Source organism: Mesocricetus auratus, unplaced genomic scaffold (assembly GCF_017639785.1).
Source record: "Mesocricetus auratus isolate SY011 unplaced genomic scaffold, BCM_Maur_2.0 Super-Scaffold_100676, whole genome shotgun sequence".
Classification (NCBI taxonomy): domain Eukaryota; kingdom Metazoa; phylum Chordata; class Mammalia; order Rodentia; family Cricetidae; genus Mesocricetus; species Mesocricetus auratus.
In genome coordinates, this window is record NW_024429266.1 from 113783264 (window position 1) to 113803763 (window position 20500).

Consider the following 20500-nt stretch of genomic DNA (forward strand, 5'->3'; position numbering starts at 1 on the left):
GGACCAGCACATGAAACTTTTGCACCCTTTCTCCAACTCCTTTCTAAGAATGATTTATTTCTAAGACAGTGGCCAGCCTACCGAAGGGGAGTCTGTGCTAACTCACCACCCTCGGGTAGGATGAAACGCTCCTCCAGAGCCATGTGAATGGGACTGGGGTCAGTGGTAAGAAGGTAGGACGTTTTGGTTCCTTCTATCTTGCAGCATCCTTTTGTATCTTATCTTTATTTCCTTTTGTCCTAAAAACATCTTTGTGGCATACAGCGCTCTGAGGTGTATGAGCACTGGAGAGAAAAAAGAAATGCAAACTCTGTACTCAGACAAAACACCATCATACTCAACGTCAGAGCTTGCTAATCTCTCCAGAAAACCCATGCCTGTGCCAGATACATGGGCTGATCTCTATTCTCCATCTCAGCGTGCTCAAAGAGCTAACTGAACTTGAAAACAGAGGCACTCTGAGAAATACTGCATATGTGACTTGGAATCACGGGCATGGGTTGCAGGCCTTTAACGTGACAAACCCTTCCGTATACAAAGGTCCCATATTTAGCGCCCACACTAGAAATGCCAAGACACATCTCCAAGCAAGGACACTTGGAAAGTTAGTACACATGAAAAATGAAAATGCATCACAGATTGAAAATCTATAGGTGCCAAATTGAGGGCTTCACATGCCACAAGCAGGTGAGCTCAGATCAGCACCATCCCCACACCCTAGGTGTGGTTACCTGGGCTTCAGCTAGGACTCTAAGCAGAGAGAATTAATTTTCTCAGGCTATCCTGACAAATGGCCACAAACTTGGTGGCTTAAATTTACAACCAATAAATCTCTCTCTGCTTTTTATTTTGAGATGAGGTCTTACCATATAGCCCAGCTGCCCTCAAACTTAGGCTCCTCCTCTCTAAGCCTCCTGTGAGCTAGGATTATAGACCTGCTCTACCACCACCCAACTGTGCCGGAGATCAGAAATCCCAAACCCAGTGTAAGCTGAGCCAGGCTCCCTCTGGAGGCCCCAGGGGAGAGTCTTTTTGAGCTGCCCTAGTCTCTGGAGGCTGCAGCGTCCCTGCTGTCCCCTTGGCTTGTTGTTCCAGACCACGTCTGCCTCCATTGTCACGTCATGTTCTCTCCTGTGTTTCTCCCCTGAGGATTTCTCGCTGATTGACTGAGGGCCCATCTGGACAGCTCAGCGTGTCCTGTCCTCCTTGCTGTCCTTAAATGAACCACATCTCGTAAGACCCCTTTCCAAACAGTGTAACGTTTGCAGGTTCTGAGGGAGAAGATGTGGGTCCATCTTTTTTCAGGGGGGGGCAGTATTCAGCCCACCACACAAGGTAGAAGAGACACTGAGGTAGAAATGTGCCAGGAATTTTGACTCCGCTAGGCCTGTGAGTGGCACAGAGGGAAACATGGCTGGACTCAGTGCCAAGGCCAGTGTCCAGAGGCTCACCGGCTCATTCCACTAGTCCTCGGGAAGGTAGGCAATGCTCGCCACTCCACCACCAATGTCTAGGTCCCTTCTGTTTAGTCCTGTCCTGTCATTTCTGGGCCTTTAGGATCCATTTATTATTTATGTGCATGAGTTTGTGCATATGGGTGTGGTGTGTGTGTGTGTGTGCGCGCGCGCGCGCACTCGTGGAGGTCAGAGGACAGCTTTCAGAAGCAAACTCTCTCCACCGTGTTGAAGCAAGGTCTCTCGAGTTCCTGCTGCACTGCACACAGTAAACTAGTTGCCCTTCAAGCTTCTGGGTGACTCTCCTGTCTCTGCCTCCACTTCCTGGTGGGACAGTGGGGATTACAGATGCTGGCCACCACATCCAGCTTTGTTATGTGGGTTTCCGGGATTCGACTCAGGTCATCAGCCTTGCATGGCAAATGCTTCAGCTGGGCCGTCTTGCATACCATCAGCCTGCCATTAGCGTCTTGCATACCATCAGCCTGCCATTAGCGTTTTGGCATCACTGCATCAGTTACTGCAGCGGATTTTCTCTCCCATGAGAAAGAACTGCTGAGCTGGCTCAGCTCAAGGTTGCAGTTCAAAGTTCTCAAGAGTGATCCAGGTGCTGCACAGCTGGGAAGACATGCTGGAACATCTGGGTTCCGGTTCCTCCTGCCCGTGATCCGCACTAACGGCTACTGCCAACCACAGGGAAATATATTCATTTTCTTAAGGTGCCTCAAGAAGGTTTTTATCGAGGCAGTGATTCTAAAACACAGAAAGCTATCTTTGCTGTTTTTCATTTCATTTTTTACTTCAGGTAAGAGCGATGGCTTGTATGTCTGTCTGTCTGCACCGCATGTGCTTGAGGACAGAAGAGAGTATCGGGCCCACTGGAACTAGAGATACAGTTGGTTGTGAGCAGCCTTGTGGGTGCTGGGAACTGAACCAGGCCCTCTGCAAGAGCAACCAGTGCTCTTAACCACTAAGTCGTCTCTTTGGCCCCTGCTTGCTGCCTTTTATTCCAGGACCGCCGACTGGAACAGACAGGTTAGGAACTTTGGAAGTGTTTAGGGTTCAGTGTCTCCTGCTCTTTCGGTTAGGTATGGAACAACAGCCTGTCCTCAGCAGACACAGAGAAGAAAGAGAGACCCAGCAACTGTCACTCCGGACAATGCTTTAATCTCCTCCCTGTCACGTGTGTGCTTCTCTGCAAGACTCAGCGAGAAAACTCCTCGTGAGTTAAGTCTGATTTTTTCACCCTTCCTGCATCAAGAACGTAACGTTACAACATAGTTGTGGCCAAAAGGCTGGTAGGAAAAAGAAGTAGAGGGACCAAAAAAAATAAGCCAGGAAAACAAAGACAAAAATAGACAGCTGGGTCTTTTCCTGGGCTGGGCTGACCAGAAAAAGGCAGCTCCAGGCAAGGGGGCCACGTGTTGCCTCCCTCTCCAGCTGTTCTCACACTCGCATAGGTGCCGGCTGCAGGAGACCTTTTTAAACAATTTATACAGGAGTGGACTTCTGAAGGCGCCTCTAGCATCTAAAGACAGTGCTTTCCAGACAGACGGCCCCCTCCCTGGTCACCTGACTCTGAACACAACAGTTAATGTGTCTGGGCCATGTTCCTTTTCACAGCAAGACAAGCAATTCGGACCTCGGGAGTTGTTTTGGGATTCCATAGGATGCTGTGAGAAGATAGCAGAAGACATAGAGATGCTCAGGGTGTTCCCAACCCACAATATCTCTTTCTGTCTCTTCTCACTGTGGATTTACGCTAATCCTCTACACTGCCACTACCCCACAGCTTGAATGATGCAGGGAAGCAGTCACCTGTGGGTACCATGAGGATCCCAGGGACTTCCGTTTGTAGGAGGAGAGTGGTGTGTTCGCCAGGCACTTCCGCACAAGGTTGTGTAATCAGGCAATTTGCACAACCCAATGAGAAACTAAGACACAGAGGGAGTGTGGCCTGTTCAAGGCCAGACGAGTTATAAACTGACCGAGATTTAAGCTCGGGCCCTCCAGAGCTAATGCTTGCTGTCCTTGATATTCTAGGACTATTTGCCACTGCTATATAGTTTGATCCCCTGCAGCTCATGTTGAACTTTGTCGTTGTAGGGTATGGGGAGGTATGACCTTTAAGAAGTGATGAGGCTGAGGCAGGAGTTAGCTCTCCCCAGGCAGTAACGCAGAAAAGGCCCACAGTAAAACTCTAAGTTGGACATATAACTGTGAGAACAAAGGGAGAATATTTCAGTTATCAGCCAGTGAAGGTCAGAGAGGAGCAACACCTGGAAAGCTGGTGACTAACTGGGCTGGCCAGGGCTGGCAGCCAATAGATGAGCCAAGGTCAGCAGCTAACAAAGCAGAACGAGGGGGCTTTGACGTGGGACCAGGGCCACAACTGGGCGAGCAGCACTTGAGCCGAGCATGGTCATCTCCCTGGTTACACCAGTGGAATATGCTCAGAGTGTTGTGGGCCCCACAGCGTGGCCATGCTAGGCCCAGAGAACTACCCAGTCTCAATAGAAATGACCTCAGTCTTTGTCCATGTTCTGTTTAAGTCTTATAAAAGGCCCCTAGGCTAGCTCAGTGTTTGTGTGATTTTTCTCCCCCTCTGCTTCCTTAATGAAGCTTCCTTAATGAAGCTTGTTTTCACTTTGCTTAGAGCCTCATGGCACTTCTGACTTTAATCTTCATCAGCATGAAATACTGCGCTTGGAGCTGTTGTCTCAAACTGACCCCCTCGTGGTCACTGATTGCCCAGCACCTAAGTCCTTGAGTCATACACATGAGGACCCAGAAAGATCTGCGTGGAAGTCATTAAATGGGGGACGTTGCCTTTCTTTCTGGAGTGACTTCTCTATCAGTCACCTAAGGCATGTAGCTACAAAGGCCGTTACAGGCTGCCCTGGTGCTTATGCTCTTATGCTCTCTGCCATGAGTTCAGGCAGTACAGTATCATCAGGACTCATGTCAGCAGCCTGCTCACCTTCGGACTTCCCCGACTCCAGGGCAAAGCGAATTATTTTTTCTTCTTTAGAAAGCACCAGTCTCGAATACCCTGTTATACAATAGGAAGGGAACCAAGGCGCCACCAGAAGATAGACAATGTGACGTGACAGGAGGTTCCCACAGTCACACCTCCTCAATGTCTTGCAGTGTGATGTAGTGTACTCTTTAAAAAGAACCCTGATCAAATTCAATGCCTCTAAAGAAAATTAATCAATGGACTAAAGCAAGTTTTCCTCCTCTTCTTCCTCTCTATCCTCCTCCTTGCCAGAGTACTATGATCTAGTCTGACCAAGCTTGCACTGCCCCTGCCTCAGTCTCCCAAGTGCTGTGATTGTAGGTGTGCAACACCAGCCCTGGCTTGGATCTCAGCACATTTGCTACTCAACTGAACATACCAACACCTGAACACTGTACTTTAATTCACCATTCAAAACTCGGCAAACTCCCTTCCCAGCCACCTACCTGTCCTATAGATTCTGGCCCTGAGCCCAGGCCGGCTGCAACTTCTGAAGTCTAGCATAGTCTATTAGCCTGAATAAGTCAGCTCTCATCAGGTGACCTCGAGAGAACTCAAATGCCACCAAAGATTAGCCCAAAGGCAACAGGGTGATAAGAGCAACTGGAGTCGCCGCAGGGGAGACTCATCTAGAAATAGATCTCTCTTTCAAGTCCAGGCTAATGCGGGTGAACTGTTTTGGCAGAACTTGCTTTCTCAGTTCTTATTTTCATGGCAAATGCTAACAACTCATTAAAGGGTGGAGGCCTTGCCCTCTTTCCACCAAGGGCTTTGGATCAGCTGGTTTCTTAGGTGTAAGGCTCTGCTTGGCTCTGTAATGCTCTGTCCTTCACGGGTTTACATCTGCTGCTCAGGCACTTTCAGTAGCAGCTCCTCAAAGGAAGCTGTTGAAGAAGAAAAAACAAAACAAAACTTGGCTATCGGGCTCTTCTAATAAAGACAAGCCAGATACCCACTCATTTTGTCTAGTCCTGCCTTCTAAATGCAGTACTTTGAAATTTCTAGGCAGGAGTAGAAGGGAGGCAGTGGGAAAAAGACAAAAGAAAATTGGATTTACTCATATTTTATAAATCAAAAATAGCAATTCTCTCTCCTACTTATATCTCCCTTTGCCTACTTCAAGAATCCACAGGACAGTCTGCATAGGAATCTTTCTACCTAGCAAGTGCATGCTTCTTCATTCATTAACTTAATCCACAAGCACTGAATATCCCTTGTGAGCCAGCCCAGGCACTGTCAGGTACTATTTCACTCAGTTCTCCTTCCCTCCCCCAAGAAAACAAGCTCATTTAACACTGATGCATGAACAGGGGCAATTCTACACAAAGTGAGAGACACACGCATGGAGACCTACACAGATGTGAGACACATGCATGGGGATCTACACAGATGTGAGAGACACACGCATGGGGGAATCCATACAGAAGTCCATGGCTCCCTGACGTTTTACACATTCGAGTCTGTTATAGAAAGGACATGATCAACTCAGTTAAGAATCAAAGACAGGCAAATTCAGTCTAAGGAACAGAAAGCAAGTCAGAGGTATAGAGATCATGTTTCTCAGTTAGCTGGGTTGGATGAAACTTAAGAGAAAAGGATTTAGAAAGACTAAGTCTCATGACCAAGAGGGTGTCTTATTTTCTATTTTAAAAATTTGTATTTATGATGTATGAGAGTGTGGGTTGTATGTGACATGTGGTGTGTGTGAATATCCATCTGTGTAAGATGGAGTATTAAATTCAAGCTCTTACTGGCCCCTTCCTGTGGCCACCCAGACTCCAAGCAGAGTTAAAATGTACAAAGCTACAAATCTCCAGGCTGTCTTATAGTCATGAAGTTAAAAAAAGTCTCCAAAGAAAATGTAGTATGTATACACATTTAGCACACAAATGCATGTGCACACATGTGACACATTTTCTCATATAAACACACGCAATATATTTTCTTTGGAAAGAAGTATTATTCTGCCTTTAAAAAAATGAACTCTTTTCATTGGCGACAACATGCAAGAACTGGAGGAGACTATGCTGGACACTGGAGAGCACACTTTGCACCATCTTATATAAACGTGCCATCTAGAACTTGAACTCTCAAAAGCAGAATGCAGGATTACAGTGCATCACATCAGTAGATTAGAGGACACGGGGTGTGGGTTCAAAGTTCAACGTTCCAGTTATTCAGGGAAAAGAAAATCTGAAGATCTAAGGTGCAACATGGGAACAATGGTGAGAAAAACCACATTGTCCACCCCTGGGTTCTGCCATCCATGAAGTCAACCAACTACTGACTGAAAACATTCGAAGGTAAATTGTGTCCAAACACATATAGACTTTTCTTTGTGTCATCATTCCCTGAATATATAGTGCAGCAACTGCTAACATAATATTTCTATCAGGAATCTAGACCACTTGACGAATAGAGGAGGGCACTCTAGTTGACTGATGAAAGCCTTTGCATTCCACACAAAGGGACTGTGCATTCTTAAATTCTGTTATCAGTGGGAGCTCCTGAAACCAATACCTTTGTGAATACCATGAGAAAGCTATATGTGACATTTGTCAGGACAGAAGGTCTCTATGTGTGTGCATGTTCACACGTGTGCAGGTGACCTCAGAGGACAATGGTCACATATGTACAGGTGGAGGCCAGAGGACAATGGTCACATATGTGCAGGTGAAGGCCGGAGGACCTCAGATGTTGTACTTTAGGAGCTATCTTATTTTAAGATAGGGTCTCTCATTAGCCTGGAGTCCACCCACTAGGTGAGGCTCGGCTCTTGATATCCACACTCCAGAAATAACAACGTAGAAAGATCTGTACATTTGTTATCTGGCCTACGTTCATCATTCACACTGTATGCAGAGTATAGACTATAAATATATACATATATATAATTTTCATTTGTTAGTTACATCTCAATAAAGGTAAGAGCATGGGGGAGATTATGTTTTTAAAAGTTTGAGAAATCTCCATGGATCTGAAACAAAATAAAAATATAAAAACATAGTGCGGGCAAAGGTGTTTGTTGGCTTACTTCTGGAAGCGAAGGGAGCCAAACCATCCCCACCTGCGCCAGGCTCAGCAAATGGAGATGATTCAGAGAGAAGTCCCCGCAGCACAGGGAAAGGGGGTTTGCCATCTGCTCATCCGGGGAGGTAGAAGGAGGAAGCTGAACCTGGGCCAGGTTAGCTGCTGGTCTTCTGGGGATCTGGGACATTCCATTCTCGCCACGGAAATTGAGTCCCAATGCAACGTGACACTTGCCCTGGATCAGAGTCCCTGGGAGCGGAAGCTAGGCAACAGCACATCCCAAACCAAGGCAGGTGACTACAGATCTCCCAGGAGACGCGCTAGGTGCACACAGATAATGGCCAGTGACGTCGACAGGGGTGAGTCCACTCCACATGAAAGGAAAGCTCAGGGCAAGCTGAAAGGGGTTTCAAAGTGGCACCTTGGATACAAGGAGGTGGCCGCACATGTCTTCACCAATCAACATTGCACCATGCCACGGTTCAGCCCGTGACTGTGGAAATCCTGCCGTTTTAAGCTTCCAACTTTTACTTCCTGTGATGAGGCTGGAAATGCAGTGTGCTCTATTTTGCCACGGACAGATGCAGTGGGAACAGCTGAGTCCCCAAAGGGCCAGCAAGGGAGAGCTCCCAAGGCTCCTGAGGCCCAAGCAGTGTCCCAGCCAGTGTGTGAGCCAAGCAAAGACTGATGACAGAGGCATCGTGGATGGGAAAGCTGTGCTATCCTGGGTCAGAGCGCTTTTGTTTGTCTGAAAATGGGACAGTAGGTAGACTCCACACACAGTCCTTCCAAATGAAACTAAATCATTTTCTTTACAGACTAGCTGCAAAATACGTATATTGAATTCTCCACTTTCTCTGCAGGAGGAAATATGAACTTTATGTCAATAAAGTGTTCTAGTTTGCCTTCTTTTGCTGTGACCAACACCGAAAGCAACCTGGGAAGGAAAGGGTTTGTTGGGCTCACACGTCCCGACGAGTCGGTTCCCGAAGGAAGTCAGGGCAGAAGCTTAATAAGGCAGGACCCTAGAGGAACACTGCTTACTGGCTTGCTCCCCGTGGGTTGATCAGCTTTCTCATACCACGCAGGCCACCTGTGCAGGGGTGATACAGCCCACAGTGGGCGGATCCCTCCTACATGAACGAGCAATCAAGTCAGAGTCCCACAAACATACCCACGGGTCAATCCACAGGGGCCATTCTGCAACTGAGGTCCCCTCCTCCCAGGTGACTCCAGTTTGTGTCTAGTTGACAAAAACCTGACCAGCGCACACAACAACCCTGTGTGCCGGTTATTAAAATTAAAGAGGAAGGTCTAAGATATAAAAGATGACCGTGTGATGAATGGTCAAAAGAAGTTGAAGCACTGGGTAGGATCCTCCTGCTATTTTTATGGGAACTGGGAAGGAAGACAGCAATGGGAAAACCAAATCAACCAATCTCAAGGAGTGCTAGAAAGAATTCCTGTAGTGAAGATGGAAATGCCACAGCTTCACTGGACCTATGCTCCCTGTGGGGCAAAGGAGTAAGCCGCCTGAGTAGGAGGATGAATCACACTCCTCTCTAGTCCTGACTGAGTGCTGGCTGAAGCTGGTCAAGTGAGCAGGCACAGTCCTCCCCACGAGAGAGATCTCTAGGGACCTGGTACATTAGCCAGCAACAAATTGAATCTTAAAAAAAAAAATCCCAGAGGCAAGGTTGTTAAGTCAGTGGGTAAAAGTCCTTGTCACATGTTTTAGTTTGCTTTCTTTGTTGTGATAAAGACCATAGTCAAAAGAGTTTATTCGGCTTACACAACCTGATTACAGTCCATCATTGGGGGAAGGCTAAGACAGGAACACAGCCAGAGCAGGAACCTGGAGGCAGGAACGGAAGCAGAAACTATGGAGGAGTGCTGCTGACTGACTCGCTCCCTGTGACCTGCTTAGCTTGTTTTCTTATACAACCGCGGGGTAACTGCCTAGGGGTGTATGAGCAGTACCTACAACAATCCTTAATCAAGAAAATGCCCCCATACACTTGCCTACAGGACAATTTAACAGAGGTATTTTTCTCAACTGAGGTTTCACCTTCACATATGACCTGAGTTTGTGTCATGTTGACAAAAGCAACAACAACATCCACAAAAACAAAACAAAATAAAACAAACAAAAAACCTAGCTAGCACACCACGCAAGCAGGAGGACCTGGGTCATTCACTATACACACAGCATAGCAGAAGCATCTGGAAAGCCAGCATTCTCACAAGGTGAGAGTCCCGGGAGGCTTGCAGGACAACTAGCCTGGTGGCAGCAGGGAAAGACACTGTCTCAAATAAGGCAGAACTGAAAGGAATCTACACGTGGGGTTGTCCTCCAGCCTCCCCGTGTTGTACACCTTGGCACAGGCTTGTGCATGTGTGAACATACACGTAAAGATAAATGCTAAACAACAAAAACAAACCTCTTAACTATCAGAAGAGATTTTAAAGGGCTCCCTGCATGTCAAGCTCACAACAAACTTTAATTTACTAAGAATCGTAGACTTGTGGGTGGCAAGCTCCCTGACCGAGACAAATGTTCAAACTAAGAGACATTTGGCTGAATCACCTTTGTGCAACGTTCCCGAGGTGGGCCATGGCTTAATTACTGCTTCCAAATCTGGACAGAAGCAAATTCTTAGGCCAGAACTTCCCAAGGGGCAAAAGGCAATGCCCACAGAGCCAGTAAATACTGAACAGCTCAAAGGTCTCTCCGATTGAAAAATCCATCTTTCTTGCAAATCCCCTACCAACTCACCCCCAATTTGGTAAAGCAGGACAGATGGCTTCATTATATGTCTTTATTGCCACAGATTGGACACCAGTAGATCTGCCAACAAAGCCATATTTTCCTTTCCTTGGAAAGGAAACCAGGAAGCAAACTGTGACCACTGCCGGCTATTTAGGAGTTAATGCTGCCCTCTGTTCTACTGTTTCCTTCCTGTCGCGTCCCATTTTCCCCTTTCACTAGCTCCCCTGGTCCCATTAGAAAAGGAAAGCAGGCGAGGCTTTAGCTCCTCACGGGCAGTCTGGAGGTACGTGCTCTCCTCAAAAGTCTGGTGAATATAAGAAAGTGGGGTGGATATTTAATTACTGGATATGCGTTTGCTGCTTATTTTGGTTAATAAGGAAAGGTGGGAGGGGCTGGAGAGATGCTCAGTAGTCAAGAGCACTGGTCATGGAGAGATGCTCAGTAGTTAAGAGCACTGGTCATGGAGAGATGGCTCAGTAGTTAAGAGCACTGATCATGGAGAGATGGCTCAGTAGTTAAGAGCACTGGTCATGGAGAGATGGCTCAGTAGTTAAGAGCATTGGTCATGGAGAGATGCTCAGTAGTTAAGAGCACTGGTCACTCCTGCTGAGGCTCTGGGTGCATTTCCCAGCACCCACAAAGGCAACTGACAACCAGCTCTAAGAACTCCAGTTCCAGGGGAACCGGTGCCATCTTCCAGCATCTGAGTGGTGCACAGGCATACATGCAGGCAAAACAGCTGGCCACATAAAGTAAAAATAATAAGTATCTAAAAAAGGTAAGCCCTGGAGCAAAAGAGGTGGAGCTCTAGCTTGGCATCTGGTCCTCTCTGGGGCAGGTAATCTGGTCTGTATGACTCCACTTCCTTGGAGGGAAAATGGGGGTGTCAGTACCTATGTTGGTAGATGGTTGCAAAGATTGAGGAAACAATACAAAAATCCAAATTCAGTTCTCAATATCTGGAGGAACATGAATCAATTCTCGTCATGTAACCAGGTACGGAAACAAGTGCTTGGCCTTTCACTGAGATGGAGTTTCCCAAGAGAGCACACTGCTTTACCTGCAAATTCTCGTAATCCAATTTGCACTTTTTTAAAGAGCGACAATAGTTCAAGGTTACCTGTCGGCTTCCTTGCTTGGAGGAACAGCTACTCGTGCTTCTTGAAGGAGAAACCAATTTTTGGGACACACCCAGGTTCTTCTCATCACTCATTATGAAGAGCTGTTCACTTGGGCTCAGTGCAACCAAAATGCCATGAGAAGATGGTGGAGTTGAGAGGCTGAAGGCCACGCAGGCGAGTGTCGACTCTTATCCAGTGTGTCTAAAGACCATTTTGGAAGGCTTGCAGGAAATTCCTAAAACCAAAAGAAAAGTTACTAGAGAGGCCAGAGAATTAGAGAGGTTGGATATCACCTCTACTTAGCCCACAGTGGTGAGGCCACACCACATATTACAGACTCTGGTGGTCAGAAGACACTGGGTACCTCCCCCTATAGGGGTGTATATATGGTTTTTCATGGAGCTTTGAAATGAGACAGGTTAATATGGAGACACATACAAATCCAGTACTACAAAACTATTCTCAAACCACAGTGAGACGCCATTTCACATCATGATAACAACAACAACAATAACAATAAGACGTAACTGGCATTGGGAAGGATGTGGAGAAGTTAGAATCCATTGTCAGTGCAAACATAGAATTTACAGCCTGGCATAGCAGAGTCCAGCAGTTTCTCAAAAAAATGTAGGCACAGAATTATTACACATTTTACTTCTGAAAGAACTGAAAACCGGTGTTCAAAGGGAAAGTTGCAGACGAATGCTTATGTCAGCAGCATTTATAGTAACAAAAGGTGGAAGCATGCACGATAAACTGGTGGATGTGTAGACTAAATCTAAGAAATCATGCAGACACGGAACAGAGCAAAGGACTCACAACACATATTATAACACGGAGGAACCTTGCAGACACCATGCTAAGTGGAAGAAGTCAAACAGAAAAGACCATGCTACTCTAGTCTGCAAGTACAACATCTACAGTCAGCAAACCATGAAGTTGGAAGGCCAGGGCCACGGGTCATGGAGGGAAGGGATGTATGTGACTGTTTAATGGCCATGGGTCCTGTTGGGGGTGATGAAAACGTTTTGGAGCTAGACAGTAGCAATGGTTGTACGACACTGTAAAACTACTAAATGTCACTGAAATGGACAGTTGAAATTGTTGAAAAGATGAGGTCAATGTAATGTGAATGATATCATGTTTGTTTGGTTTTTTTGTTGTTGTTGCCGCTTTTTGTTATTCACTTACTTGTTTATTTATGTATTTTTGGGTTTTTTTTTTTTGAGACAGGGTTCTTCTTCCTTAGAGCTGTGGCTGTCCTGGAACTCACTCTATAGACCAAACTGATCTTGAACTCAGATCTTCACCTGCTTCTGCCTCATGAGTGCTGGGATTAAAAGTGCGCACCACAACTGCCCGGTTTAAAACATATATTTCTTTCTTTGTTTATTTATTGATTTGTGTTTTTTCTCTGTGTATCCCTGACTGTCCTGGAATTTGCCCTGTAAATCAGGCTGGCCCCAAAGGATTTTTTAATCCTTTCTAAAGGCATCTGTAATGCAACGTAACAGAAACTGGAGGGGATGGTGACAACAGAACTCACTCTAGTAGCATACATACTAGCAATTAAAACAGTAAATAGTGGAGAGAGAACATGCTACTCCGTGACAAATGCTATAACAAGGATTCCCACAAGAACTGTATCATTCTTCAACAGACTTATGGGAGGATATTATCTCTATTTTACAGAGAAGACCACAGAGCCTCTAGTAAGTTAGGTCACTAGTCAGATCACACAGCAAGAGGAGGGAAGGGCACTGTCTTAGCTTTTAAACATGGAGCTGGGAACAGGTGCGCCCCTAGTGGCCAGGTGCAGCAATAAGAGTGTTGTTACACCATCTGATGTATTGAACTCATGGACCGCAAAGTACCTAGGGTGGGGAAAAGCAATGACCAAGACCCCCACTTCCACGTAACTATTGAGGCTGCCAGCTGCCACCAGTTACAGTCAGCGATAGGGAGTCTTACACGAAGGGGGACCTCATAGAGCAGTCCCCAGAAGCACCATCTTCAGCCACAGCCTTGGGGTTAAGGGCAATGGATGTGCTTGGTTTGGGCTGCAGAAGGCCAGGACCTTATTAAACACACTGAGTTCAACTAAATTCTACAACTACCCCACACATGTTGACAGTGGAACAATATTTTATTCAATCCGCTCAGTTAGAATGTTTACATAGTCCAATATTTTTAAAGAAGGCTGCTATATGACTGTCCAGGAGCCAATTGGTCTGATAAGATATCAAACGGGATTAATTATTAAATACTCAAATCTTGTAATGCCTTCCTGGCACTTTGCTCTTTAAAATGATTACACTAAAGTTGTAAGTTAAAATAAAAAACAATGCAGTGAGATATCTAAATCTCAGAAAATAAGGTAAGGGACCTACAGCCACAGAAGTCAATTCCCATGTGTGGTACTTTGAATGAGACACCCCACCCCCAACTCTGGGTTCATGCGTTTGAACACTTGGCCCCTCATTGGTGACACTGGTTTTGGAAGCTGTTTTCTGAGGGCTTGAGGGGGTGTGGCCTTGTTGAAGAGAGTATGTCACTGGGTGTGGCCTTGTTGAAGAGAGTATGTCACTGGGTGTGGCCTTATTGAAGAGAGTATGTCACTGGGTGTGGGCTTTGAAAGCTTAAGGCTTCTGCCTCCTTGCTGCTCACTCTCTGCTTTGTGGGCCCTGAGCTTCCTGTCCCTTCAGCTATACCTATGGCTCATTCCTCTGGAACCACAATCCCAAGGAAAGCTCTCCATCTATAAACTTCCTTTGTTGCTTTATGTTTTCTCTATCACAGCAACGGAAAAGCAACTAACGCTCCATGTTACGCTAGTGTGTTCTCCATCGCTAGAAGCATTGCAAGTTGGCTCCAGCAATGCCTAGGCCTGAAAGCAAACAACACTGACTCTTCTGCTTACAGGGCGTGACTAAGTGTGGCTGAATCAGGAGCAAATTCAACTAGCCAAAAAGTGCCAAGACGTATTAACAGTTTGTTTAGTTAACAGTGTTGCCTGGTGTCTAAAAAAGGGAGAAAAAAAGAGAATTCAATGGTATCCTCAATAACTGAACACAGGAGTGTGTGTGTGGTGTGTGTATACAATAATCACTACGGCAACATGTCCACAGTGGACTAGGAATACTAACAAAGGATTTCTGTCTGTGGGTGCCAGGTTTTGTTTTTCCAAACCTATGGTTCTGATAAAGGACAACATGGAAGGAGAGGTATGTGTGAAATGAGAAGGAGGGAGCATGCCTTGGGCAATAAAATGAGTCACAGGAACCATGAAACCCTGCCAAATGAGAAGTCCAGACCCTGACTCGGGCAACTGATGAAAGGGGTTATCTTTATCTCCCGACTCTGCCAACCTCATTTTGGAGGGAACTATCCCGTTGGCCAAGGCTCTAAGTGGGTTAGAAACCAATACTCATTGAGTTGGCACTTAGGGTGAAGGCCCCTGCCAGCACCACACCCCTTTCTCTTTCCCGTTTCCTCCATACCCATTACTAAAGCAGCCTGAGGGTGCGAGCCAGGAAAAAACTGCTGTTTTGTTCCCCAGGACCTTGCTGCCCTCTAAAAGATGAAGAAAGCTCATTCTAGGAAGAGGATGGGTTCACTTCCTAGAGCAAAGAATACAGGAGCAGTGCCCCATGTCTAGGGGTCCCGGGCACCACTGGTGGTCACTGTACAGGGACAAGTACCACATCCACTCTCAGGGACTCCACAAGGCTAAGCCAGGACTGTCAGAGAGAAGGATCCCTGCTTCTACTCTCAGGAACTCTGCAGGGTTGCCATGGGCCCACTGTAGGGAAGGTGTGGCCTCAACTAAGCGACATCTTCTACTTCAAGTAGCTGTCTTGCCTGTATTGACTTAGGAAAGTTGTAAGGATAAATCAGGAGGCATGTGGGGCCAGGACCCTGAGCTGATGACTCAGGGGTGAGATGAGGACCACCCCACGAAAGACCTTCAAGTGCTGCACCTCACCCAGCGGCCCTTGCATGGGAAGACCTCCATCTATCTCAAGGAACATGCTGATGTGAACAAAATGTAACAGTCTCCCTGTCACACGCAGAAAGGTCATTTACATCCATTTTTCTTTGACTGAGGTTTCCCAGTAAAGTACATCAACCTAGTGTATATACGGAACTGTACTTCCCCAAGTGACTACCACCTGACTTCAGAAACAGAACATGTGTAGCTCCCAGAAGCTCTGGGATCTCCTGGGGCTGACCCCCTTGTAAAGGTATGTGTTCATGAATAACTACAAATTCTTGTGGGGTGCTGGAGGGGCTTCCTGGGGTTTTGGATGCTTTTGTGCATTCTGTCTTTTACAATGTTTGGTCTATGACAGGCTTTGGTGCAAGACCTGCTTTCAAACCAGCCTTACCACCAGGCTGGGAAGGAAGAGACTCGTGGCTCTCCCCTTCTTCTAAACCACAGAGCCTCCATATCTGGAGGGAAAAGTCATATGCACCCAGGCCAATGCAAAGAGCTGGGCTGGGGTCCTTCTCACTACTGTTCAGCTTCTTTAAAAATATGTCAGGTCAAGCTGGTAAAGCCAACTGTAGTAAAGTCCAGTGGGCATAGTTTATGCAAACTGATGCCACCTGGGACTTAGGGAAAAGAGAATAGAGTCCTATCAAAAAATGGGCAAGAGGTCTGGAGAGACAGCTCATCAGTTAAGAGCATTGCTGCACTCGCAGAGGACCTGGGTTTGATTCCCATAGGGTGTCTCATAACCACAGTAACTCCAGTTCCAGAGGCCCACAGGTCCTCTCCTGACTTCAATATGGGGGCACTAGACACACGTGTGATGCACAGTCATACATTCAGGCAAAATTCTCATGCACATAAAATAAACAAGTCTTCTGAAAAATGCTTTTATATGGTTAAGAATAAAGATCAGCATATTTACAAGGTGATCCTGAGAAACATTTTTTTTAAACTTCACATGAAAAAGGAGATACAATTTGGGGAAGAATGGAGAAAGGCATATGTACCGCAACATGCCTTGGAAGGAGCCAGCCTCATTTGAACTGGTACTCTCCTACTTCAGAATGTACCTTTAGAAAGACAGTCACTTCTTTGGATCTGGAGGGCTTTTCCCATGTAAAACAGGAAATAGCACTATCCACCTATCAGGGAGCCATAAGAAGGAAGTAAGAAAATGAGGCTAAAGCGCCTGGTTTGGACAGAATAGACAGAGCTGAGTCCCATCCCCTCCTCTCCTGGCTTCTGCAGCCTGAGATCTCTATGCCTCTTTCAACCCAAAGCAAATAAGGACTGTAAAGAAATTCAGCAGTTGTCATTTCAGCCAATCACACACAATTGAGGAGGTGTTATTTGCAAACTATTAAAGCACTGTGCTTCCTCTGGAAGAAGATAGAGAAGGGAAAAGTGACACATTTCATCACCACTGGATAAGGGTGGGGCAGATGCTTCAGTCTGTAATGTACTCGCTATGCAAGCAGGAGAACCTGAGTTCAGACCCCCAGCCAAGTTACATACTTGGTGAAGGACCTTGTTTCAAAAAATAAGTAAGATGAGAGATGAATGGAAAGGTATCTGATCCCTCAACCTCTGACTTCTACATGTAAACACATAAACACAGACACACACACCAGGTTAAGGTTAACAACAAGGCTAATGAGTGATGGGAAAACAGTTACTTGTTCAGCTATCAGGGCTGGGGTCTGCACTCGAGACACTTGGCCAGGTTTGGCTTGAGAAACAGGTTTTCCTTACACAGCTAGGAATAGCTTTCATGAAGACTAGAAGGCATTAATTTACAGTATCTCAGTAAAGTAGATAAATCATGCCCTGAATTGGCACCAGAAAACTCTAACAGGGTGCCCATTTCTATGCTATGGTAAAAGAAACTATTCTGATATAGGAGTGTGCCTTTCCAGAGAACATCTCAGAACACCTCCGCTTCAGATACATCACATGATCAGAAGGGCAGAGTGGTGCCCAGGTCTGTGCCCGAACTGTTCATTTGCCAAAATCCACTGAACAAAAAGTACAAGTCCACCACAGTCACTCACAGAATTTCGGAACCCAGCGGTGAATTCTCACCCTAAGTCAGCATTCTTCCTACAAGATCTCCCATTATCTCCGTTTGTGCCCTCCCACGACAGGAACAGTATTCTGACTTGTTTGCTAAACTACAGTTTTCCAGTATTCTGACTTGTTTGCTAAGCTATAGTTTTCTTAGTTTAGAAATTAAGTTTATCTCACTGTAAATTCAATACACTGTCACCTTCCACCTCCCACCCAGCAAACAAACAACAGCATCTTTTTAATCATGGTTTATTTACTGTGTGTGTGTGTGTGTGTGTGTGTGTGTGTGTGCGCGCACACACGCGCATGCCCCTGAACATATGCATGCACCTGAATGTATGCACATGAACCATAAACATGCAGGTGCCTTTGGAGGTCAGAAGAGGGCTTGGGAACCTCTAGAACCAGGGTTACAGGTAGTTGTGAGATGCCCTTGAACAGGTGCTAGGAGCTGGACCCTGGTCTTCTGAAAAAGCAGCAAGTGATCTTAACCACTGAGCTGTCTCCAGACTCTAAGCAGTCACATCTTCATTAGTCACTTTCCACGAGTCCCCTCCAGCCCTTAGTAGCACAGATGTGAAACTCTCATCTGTCTTTGTGCTTCCCTTACTAAAGGACCAGATTCACTGCTCTAGACAGAGTATAAGGCTGCAGTCACTCCCATGCCTTGGGCACACTGAAACTGCTATTGTTGTTTATTTGTCTGCATGCTTATTTATTTCTTAAGACAGGGTCACTCTATGCAGTCCAGGCTGTCCTGGAACTCCTGATCGTCCTGCCTCTGCCGCCTGAGTGTAGGGCTCTAGGGATGTGCCACTATTCTCAGCTACTGCAATGATTAATTTGGCTTTGGGCCTTGACTCTGGAGACATTCATATCTCTCTCTCTGGCACCAATGTCCTTACACCTCACTAGGACTGGCAAGCCACAGGACATACTGAGAAGCTGGGCTTGCTTCTTTTACACCCTTTAGCTGACGTCCAAGAGTTCACCATTTTCTCATGCCATCATCATCATTAAATTCCATTGTGTTAATATTGACCCACTTCTGGAAAGTCCCGAGGGTCATGGCCACTGTTTAACACATTCCCGGGGTGATTAGTGTGTGCACTGTTTGAGACATGTAGCCGGTACTCTCCATCCTTCTTACTCTGGTCTAGTACTTTCTCTTGTGGCTGTGATATGGCAGATGCTCTACCAGACATGTGCTTTTCGAAGGTTGGTCCTAGTGCTAGCGGCATCAGGCTCAATTTGGGGCTTACTTGAAATGTATTCCCAGACCCCAGCACGGCCTACAGACTCTCAAACAAGGGGAGAACTCAAGAGCCTGTCCCAGCCCGTCCTCCAGGTGATTTTGATGCACAAGTTAAGCACCACTTGCACGGACTAACATTGTATCCTCAGCATGAAACCCTGAGTATCTAGTATTTACTCCTCAGGAGGTTGGAGGAGACCCTGGGTTCCATTCCAAGGCATGCCATTCTGGCTGGCTGTTTATCCACTCTCGTCTGAGCCAGTGGTTCTCAACCATCCTAATGCTGCCACGCTTTAACACAGCTCCTCACGTTGTGGTGACCTCCAACCATATCATTACTTTGTTGCTACTTCATAACTGTAATTTTGCTACTGTTAAAAATTGCAATATGAATATCTGATAAGCAGGATATCTGATATGTGACCTCCAAAGGGATCACTGCCCACAGGTTGAAAACTCACTGCTCTAATAAGCCCTGGGTAGAAATATCAATTCTGTATGCTTCCAATCCCCAAGCCCATGCTAAATCACGAGGCAAGATTTTGCATGTGTCTCCCCAGAAAACCAAAACACACAATTCTGAGATGGGCTACTACCTTAAAGCCCACCCCTAGTGACACACTTCCTCCAACAAGGCCACACCTTCTATTCCTTTTCAAATAGTGCCACTCCTGACGACTAACCATTCAAATGTATGAGCCTATGGAAGCTTCTCCATATACAGGCACCGTTCTTGTTCAAATTCCACAGTACCAAATCACTTCTACGGTATGGAGAAATCTTTCCCTCCTGGCCCTAAGACAGGTCTTCCCCTCCAATCTCAGGTTTAAACCTGACAAGTTCCGCATCTGTGGTACTTTGATGACTTAATGACATAGCCAGGAAAGGAAACTAGGGTGAACGACTGCTCACATCTTAAGTAGCACCCTAACTGATTCTTGTCCTGCGCATGAGTGGTTGGTCTGCTGGATGAGAGTACATTCGCGCATCTCGAAGTGAATGCACAGAACCTGTGCAGAGTTAGGATTCACCCCACCCCACCCCACCCCCCGGATGCTGGTCAGGGTCCATGGAAGCTCCACCCACGCCAGCCTTGCTCCAGGGTGACGCTGAGGTAGAAATGTCTTCAGGTAAAATCAAATCTGGAGATCCCAGTGTGTAGTCAGTGTTGAGAATAGTTAGTCTGGGTTTTCAGAAAGTCCCTTTCTCTAACCATCCTCCCTGTAGCCACCCACGCCGGGGCACCTGGTACCAATTTCAATCACTGTTATTCAATCATTCTCCATCCAACTCCCAAGAAGACTGAGAAAATCCCGTCCTCTGCTGTGTGTTGGAGCCAGACTAGCCCTGGGTCCCTTGACTCAGCTGGGCACCTGCCTCCTGCTTGCTGTCCCGTCACTGTGGAATCACATGATGTTCCCATATCCAGCCCATGCTTTCCAGTTAGCTCTCCTTAGAAAAAAGGTGGGTGAAGAGGGAGGCTGGAACAATCCCAGCCACTGTGTTGTGAAGAAAAAGAACCAAGCCTGGACGCCTGTGTTTGTGCCCTGGGTCTGGGATCCAGGCTTGTAGAACTGCATCCAGGCTCTGCTTCTCCTGTGTTTGTGCCCTGGGTCTGGGATCCAGGCTTGTAGAACTGCATCCAGGCAGTTCTCCTGTGCGCCCTGCTCACTGCAAACATTAGCTCTACAGACATGACTCTGGCAAGCTTACACAACAATCCTGGGGTTTTCCGAGTCCTCTTAAACACCTGTTTGTATTTCTGTACATTTACTTTTCATTTATATTAC

At 46.4% G+C, this 20500-nt stretch overlaps 1 protein-coding gene across 7 annotated transcripts in view; it reads right to left on the minus strand.

Annotated features, from left to right (window-relative positions):
• Osbpl3 (oxysterol binding protein like 3) overlaps positions 1–20500 on the minus strand; it is a 175807-nt gene that overhangs the window by 79360 nt on the left and 75947 nt on the right. For all 7 annotated transcript variants that reach the window (XM_021223671.2, XM_013126073.3, XM_021223673.2 and 4 more), the window contains one exon: positions 11394–11629. In XM_021223671.2, coding sequence (XP_021079330.1) covers positions 11394–11486 — 93 coding nt within the window. In that variant the 5' untranslated portion in view covers positions 11487–11629. The remainder of the gene's footprint in view (positions 1–11393; positions 11630–20500) is intronic.